This window comes from Wyeomyia smithii, chromosome 1 (assembly GCF_029784165.1).
Source record: "Wyeomyia smithii strain HCP4-BCI-WySm-NY-G18 chromosome 1, ASM2978416v1, whole genome shotgun sequence".
Taxonomy (NCBI): domain Eukaryota; kingdom Metazoa; phylum Arthropoda; class Insecta; order Diptera; family Culicidae; genus Wyeomyia; species Wyeomyia smithii.
The window spans coordinates 95,305,828-95,313,824 of record NC_073694.1 but is presented as its reverse complement, the minus strand read 5'-3'; the positions used below and the strand labels follow the sequence as shown (position 1 = coordinate 95,313,824).

Here is a 7,997-nt window from a genome sequence, read left to right as displayed (position 1 = left end):
ATTAGTTGAAATTCATTCACTAAACTAATCTCATTTCATCTTTGTTGAGCTGAAACACTGTTTTAGGCGTGAGGCAGGCACCCATCAGGGTACCCATCAGGTTTTGCCTTTCTCCTAGAAAGGTATAGCAATCATTAAAAAAAACCAGAGGTATAAAAGTGCTCCAAAGGGTCGAATCTCGTATATCAATCGACTTAGTTCGACGAGCTGAGCATTTTCTGTAAGTGTGTGTGTGTATGTGTGTGTGTGTGTGTGTGTGTGTGTGTGTGTGTGTGTGTGTGTGTGTGTGTGTGTGTGTGAGTGTGTGTATGTATGTATGTAACGGTCTCCCAATCTCACTCGATTTTCACAGAGATGGCTGGACAGATTTTCATGAAACTAATTGCAAATGAAAGGTCTAGTTGCCCCATAAGACCCTATTGAATTTTATTGTAATCGGATTTTTAGTTTCGAGGTTATGTATCAAAATGTGAAAATCACAAAACTTCATTATCTCAGAAACTACAAAACCGATTTGATCAAAATTGGTATCAAAAGAACAGGCTTGTTTTTTGAACCATTTGTAAAATAATTTTATAATGGTTGGACATGTAGTTCAAAAGTTATACAAAGAAACGTGTTTCAAACACTGTTTAAACTCACTCACTTTTCTCAAAGATGGCTGGACCGATTTTCACAAAATTAGAGTCATATGGAAGGTCTTGTTGCCCCATAAGACCCAATTGAATTTTATTGTTATTGGATTTTATAATGTGAATAATAATGTGTTATAATAATGTGTTATAATAATGTGAAATCAGGCTATGACAAGAAACATGTTTCTAAGACTGTTTGAACTCACCCACTTTTCTCAGAGATGGATGGACCGATTTTCACAAAATAAGTTGCAATAGAAAGGTCTAGTTGCTCGATAAAACCCTATTGAATTTTATCATAATCGGACTGTAACTTTGTCTGTTATGTATCAAAATGTAAAAGTCATGAAACTCCATTATCTCAGAAACTACACATCCGACTTGAACAAAATATGTATCAAATTAACGGGCTGTCTTTGAAACCCCCAAATAACGAATTTTATGATGATTGAACATGTAGTTCGAAAGTTATGAAAAGAAACGTGTCCAGAAAACTTTATCAAATTCACTCGTTTTGCCAAAGATGGCATCACTGATTTCAAAAATCTTAGTTTTAAATTGAAGGTTTAGTTGCTTTATTTGTACCGATTTAATTTGATTATAATTAGTTGACTGGTTGACAAAATCGAAAAAAATGCTGCTCTAAAACTCATAATAGTTGCCCTCATAAAAAGAAAAATAATATTATTATTATTATTATTATTATTATTATTATTATTATTATTATTATTATTATTATTATTATTATTATTATTATTATTATTATTATTATTATTATTATTATTATTATTATTATTATTATTATTATTATTGCAGATTTTAAAGTCCTGTGCCACCGTTCGATGATGCCATTTGATTGTGGGTGGTATGCTGTCGTGCGTAGGTGGGTTGTTTCAAGCAAGCGGTTTAGCTCTGAGAACAAATTTGACTCGAACTGTCGTCCCTGGTCGGTCGTGACGTAGTTTGGGGTGCCAAACCGTGCAATCCATCCGGTGAATAAAGCCTCAGCTATAGTTGGAGCAGTCATGTCCGGAATTGGGAACGCCTCCGGCCAGCGAGTGAACCTGTCGATGGCTGTGAGGCAGTAGCGGTTGCCCTTACTTGGAGGGAAAGGTCCAACAATGTCGATATTAATGTGTGAAAATCGACTGTCGGGCGCTGAGTACCGAGTCCCAGGTGATTGTATGTGGCGAGTCACCTTCGAGCGTTGACACTGCAAACAACTCCTGGCGAAAGAAATGCTGTCTTTCCGTATGCTCGGCCAAACGAATCGCTCTGTCATCAGTTTAGTCGTTGCACGCGTGCCAGGGTGAGAGAGGTTGTGCGTTGCTTTTAGTGCGGTATAACGAAAGCGTTTCGTAACGTATGGGCGAATACGATCGTCTAAGCAATCACAAAACAGTTGTTTTGCACTGCCTGGAACGATAAAGGCTTTTAGCTTTAAGGAGGATTTAGAATTACCTTTCAAAATGTTTTGAAGTTCATCGTCGGTCCTCTGGTCATCGGCTAGGGCGCTGAAGTCGAGCGAAGGCAAGGCCTTGATTTGTCCGATAAAGTCCAACTGGCGAGCTTGGCGGTCGGAAGCCTTGTCGGACTTTTGGTGAAACGCAAAGATGATCGGCTTATGGTCGGTGTAGATGTGGCAGTTTCGTCCTTCTAACATGAACTTAAAGTGCCGCACTGCTAGGTAGATCGCAGTCAGCTCGCGATCGTATGTACTGTAGCGAAGCTGAGTTTTATCGAACTTTTTGCTGAAAAATCCTAGCGGCTGAACTTCACCATCGACGATTTGGTGTAGCACTGCTCCTGCTGCAATGTCGGAGGCATCGACCCATAGGGACAATTCAGCGGATTTGGAAGGGTGCGCTAATAGAGTTGCCTGAGCGAGTTGTTGTTTGCATCGCTGGAAGGCTGCGATATTTTCCTCTGTCCAAACTAGCGGCGAACGATCGTTGCGTTTGTTGCCCGGGGTCATTTTCAGCAACGGGATTTGGGCTTCGATGGCGTTGGGAACAAACTTCGATAGAAGTTTATCATGGCAGAAAAACTCTTTAATTCCTTCACTGTAGCTGGTGACTTGATGTTCTGAACAGCTTCTACACGTCCCGGCAAGGGTCGGATACCTGCGACGGAAACGAAATGTCCCAGAAACTCCAGCGAGTGCCGTCCGAATTCGCACTTGGCGACGTTTATCGCAAGATTGTACTGTTTGAGCCTTTCAAACAGTTGGCACAGATGTTCTCGGTGCTCTTCGGAAGATGACGAGGCGATGAACAAGTCATCGATGTAGGGAAACACGAAATCCAGCCCTCGGACGACCTCGTGGATTAGCCGTTGGAAGGTTTGGGCTGCATTCCGTAAACCAAAGGTCATGAAGGAGAACTCGAACAGACCGAACGGTGTCATTATGGCTGTTTTCGGGACGTCGTCGGGGTGAATCGGTACCTGGTGTTAGGCCTTCTGCAAGTCAACTTTTGAGAATATTGTTTTCCCTTGCAAAATGTTGGTGAAGTCCTACAGGTACGGTAGGGGATAGCGATCCGGTACGGTTTGGGCGTTCTCGTTCTCGTACGGTTTGGGCGTTCAGGGCACGATAGTCTCCACATGGGCGCCAGGAGCCATCCGCCTTCTACACCATATGGAGTGGGCTGGCCCAGTTGCTGCTGGACGGGCGACAGATTCCCAGCTTCATTAAATGCTCGAATTCGGTACGAGCGGCGTCCAGTTTGTCTGGCGCGAGACGTCGGGGCCTGGCATAAACTGGTTGACCGGTCGTTACAATCCGGTGCACGATCGAAGATTGGCTAACTGTTCCCGGAGGTGCTAACCGGGTGATACTAGGGAATTCTGCCAGTATGCTGGCATATGGTGACACGGCACTAAAAGTCTTTATTGAATAGTCCCTAGTGAGAGTGAGGGAACCGACCGAGTCGAGGCGAGTAGTATTGTCTATAAGGCGGTTTCGTTTCAAATCGATCAACAGATCAAAGTTGCATATAAAATCTGCTCCGATTATGCCCGACGCAACATCGGCGATAATAAAAGTCCACAAAAACTCGCGGCGGAGACCGAGATTAACTTTAATCAACACCTCACCGTACACTTCAATAGCAGTCCCATTTGCGGCGTACAATTTAACTGCTGATGGTTTCACTTTGTCTGATTTCATATTTACCGGCACCACAGACACGTCAGCGCCGGTATCGATGAGAAATTGCATAGATGTAGAAGAGTCTGAAATTTTTAGGCGATAGATTGCGGCTGTGTTGGAAACTTCACTAATTTCCCCCCCAGGACCAGCAATATGGCGTCATTGCTGGTTGGACGAGGAATGCCGGCCGTTGGAGCAGGGTTTGCGACACCGGCGGGCATCGTTTCCGAACGTTCGATGGTACCAACACAATCCTACTGATGGTTCTCTCTCGCGACAAGAATTTCGCTGCTCAGCTACACGAGAATGTGAACGAGACCGACCGCGAGCATTCCTCTGACCGGGCAGCACTTTTTCGAGTCGTTTGGTGAGCTCAGCGATCTCACGATTCAACTCTTGGATCGGATCGATGGCTGCAGTTTCCATAACGCTGAAGGACACCATCGCTGAATTTTGTCCATTGTATTCGACGACGTTAATTTTCGTAGGCCCATTGAATCCACAATGGCGTCGGCGATGGTGGTTTTGTCTGCCGCGTTTCCCTTTGAAGCGACTACCGCAGCTTGTGCATGTGGCGGCAGTCTGGGCGCCCACAGGTCTAGCAACACCTTGCCCCCGAGGGAATCGCCAGCCACCCGTTTCATCTCATTGTAGAGTTGACTGGGTTTTAGATCCCCCAGAGGCATGTCGGACAGAACACGTTGCAGATGGCGTTGCTGACTATCGGCAAAGTACTCGATCAGCTTCGCTTTGATGTAAGTGTACTTCTCGGCAGCAGGAGTGGCATCGATAATCGACCGGAGCTCGGACAATTTGTTTGGTGGCACTTGTGCCATCACGATATTATATTTGCGGGAATCCTGCTGGGGATGGGAACCGATTCCCGATGCAGCGAACCAGAATTCGAGCGACATGAAATATGTCTCGATGCTCGTGTCGGCCATGCTGGGCGGATTGAGCCGCGGCGCGTGTATCGACTCAACGATGGTTTTATTGTCCTCCGTCGTCATTTTGCGTTTGCACTAACCGACCGTAAAACTACTTCGAACTGGCGATTCGCGGTACCCGTAGTCAAAAAGAAAAATCAGCGATTTCGTGTCCGATCACGTCGGGGTCACCACTTTAGCGTGCTATCAGATTGGTTGGGTAGTTTCTCATAAAAAGATGTGCTCCGTTTGAGTAGCAGGCTAAGACTAATTGGTTTGGATTTATTAAAATTATATGAGTGTACAATAGATCGGTTTTGTATGTGGATTGGTAGAAAGAATATCGAATGATTTAAACGGGAACAATAGTGTGTCCTATATAAAAAGAATGTAGCACGTTCATCGTAGTGCTCTGAGTGTCACACCAACCATCGACGCGACGAAGATAGTGATGATGATGATGACGTTGATGGTGACGCTACAATTATAATAATAATAATAATAATATTAATAATAATAATAATAATAATAATAATAATAATAATAATAATAATAATAATATTTTATTATTATTATTATTATTATTATTATTATTATTATTATTATTATTATTATTATTATTATTATTATTATTATTATTATTATTATTATTATTATTATTATTATTATTATTATTATTATTATTATTATTATTATTATTATTATTATTATTATTATTATTATTATAATAATTATTATTATTATTATTATTATTATTATTATTATTATTATTATTATTATTATTATTATTATTATTATTATTATTTTTTTTTATTTTTATTATTATTATTATTATTATTATTATTATTATTATTATTATTATTATTATTATTATTATTATTATTATTATTATTATCATTATTATTATTATTATTATTATTATTATTATTATTATTATTATTATTATTATCATTATTATTATTTTTTTTTTTATTATTATTATTATTATTATTATTATTATTATTATTATTATTATTATTATTATTATTATTATTATTATTATTATTATTATTATTATTTCCTTCGGATTCCTTCCGTGTAACATTCGCCGGATCCGCACTGCCGAACTACATCTCTTTGGACAGGGTTCGTCTGCCTGTACGCCTGTTCGTACCGCGGGTCATGCATTGCCAAAACTGCAAGCAGTTAGGTCATACAGCCACCTACTGCTGCAACAAGGCACGCTGCAGCAAGTGCGGAGGCAATCATGCTGAGACCGCTTGCAGTGAGGATACTGAAAAGTGTCTTTACTGCGAGGGAACTCGGCATGACCTTTCGGCGTGTCCCGCGTACAAACAGCGCGAGGAAAAAATAAAGCGTTTCCTCAAGGAACGATCAAAGCGCTCTTTCGCAGAAATGCTGAAGAGTGCTGAGCCACCCTCGACAGGAAACATCTTTTCCTTTTTGCCAACCGATGAGGGTACATCTGACGATCCCGTCGAAGGGTGTTCTTATGCCATGCCAGAAGGATCTAGGAAGAGGAGAATGATCAACTCTCCTAATCTTTCTCGCAAAGGTCGCAAGATAACCCCTAGCGGAATGACCAATAAGCCAACACAAAAAGGAAGCGGTGAAGAAAAACCGAAGCAAGTACCTCCCGGTTTTAATTTTAAATCAAACCAGGAGTACCCACCGCTTCCTGGGGCACCAAAAACCCCTCGTGCACCCATTTCTCGATCAGAAGATAAAAAAGAAACAGGGTTCATAAAATTTTCTGATATTGTGGACTGGATATTTAAAACATTCAACATACCAGATCCCCTACAAATTATTCTTCTTGCCCTTCTTCCTACAGTGAAAACCTTTTTGATGCAACTAGCAGCAACTTGGCCCCTCATTTCAGCTATCATATCTTTCGATGACTAATATGGCGAAAGAGGTTAGGAATTTTATCACTGTATTACAGTGGAATTGCAGAAGTATCATCCCCAAATTCGATCTATTTTCTCATTTAATAGATACATAAAATTGTGACGCATTTGCGCTCTGTGAAACCTTTCTCAATTCAAACGATCAACTCAATTTCCACGATTTTAACATTATTCGTCGAGATCGAGACTCACACGGTGGAGGGGTACTTTTAGGGATTAAAAAGTGCTATTCCTTCTTCCGAATCGACCTCCCCTCGATCTCGAATATTGAAGTCGTTGCCATTCAAACGAATATGAATGGAAAAGACCTATGCCTTGTTTCGTTATATATGCCTCCATCCGCGCGGATTGAACAGAAGCATCTCACTGATATAGCAGAGTTGCTTCCCGCGCCTTTTTTGATATTGGGAGATTTTAATTCTCACTGTTCGCTATGGGGGTCGCTGTACGACGACAACCGATCTTCTTTAATCTGTAACTTGATCGACGACTTCAATATGACAGTTTTGAATACTGGGGAAGTGACACGTGTACCTAATCGTCCAGCACGTGAAAGCGTGCTTGACCTATCCCTTTGCTCGACATCACTAGCGTTAGATTGCCGGTGGAAAGTAATCAACGATCCCCACGTTATATCAATTGCTAATGGTTCAACTCCCCCGAACCCAATCAATATTTTCTACGACCTTACACGTAATATTGATTGGAAGTGTTATGAGTCTATTATAGCGCAATCTATCGAGACTCACGAGGAACTTCCTCCGGAGGAAGAATACGCGTTCTTAGCTGGCTTGATAATCGACGCCGCGACTCAAGCTCAGACGAAACCGATACCCGGGGTAACGATTAGACAGCGCCCTCCCAACAAATGGTGGGACAAAGAGTGCTCTGAGCTGTACGCGCGAAGGTCCGCGGCGTATAAGGACTACCGGGAGTACGGCACTGTCAACCTGCTTCGAAAGTACGAGGCACTGGGCAGGCAGATGAAGAGCTTAGTAAAGGCGAAAAAACGCGGGTACTGGCGGCGGTTCGTAAACGCGTTGTCCAGGGAAACAGCGATGAGCACTCTTTGGGATACCGCCAGGCGCATGCGGAACCGTGACGTTTCGAATGAAAGCGAGGAGTATTCAGATCGCTGGATACTCGATTTTGCCAAAAAGGTCTGTCCAGACTCTGTACCGGAACAGAAAACCTTTCGCGACGCGTTATTAGTAACTACGGAAGAGCCTCCATTTTCGATGTTGGAATTTTCAATGGCTCTCCTGTCGTGCAACAATAAGGCTCCAGGGTTAGATAGAATAAAATTCAACCTGTTGAAGAATCTACCCGACTCTGCAAAAAGACGCTTGTTGACTTTGTTCAACAAGTTTCTTGA

At 41.9% G+C, this 7,997-nt stretch overlaps 1 protein-coding gene across 1 annotated transcript; it reads right to left on the bottom strand.

Moving 5' to 3' along the window:
• Positions 1–3,264: 3,264 nt before the first annotated feature.
• On the bottom strand, positions 3,265–3,804 carry LOC129716959 (uncharacterized). The gene has a single exon (XM_055666803.1). It carries the CDS (start codon positions 3,802–3,804, stop codon positions 3,265–3,267), a length of 540 nt encoding a protein of 179 aa, XP_055522778.1.
• Positions 3,805–7,997: the final 4,193 nt, after the last annotated feature.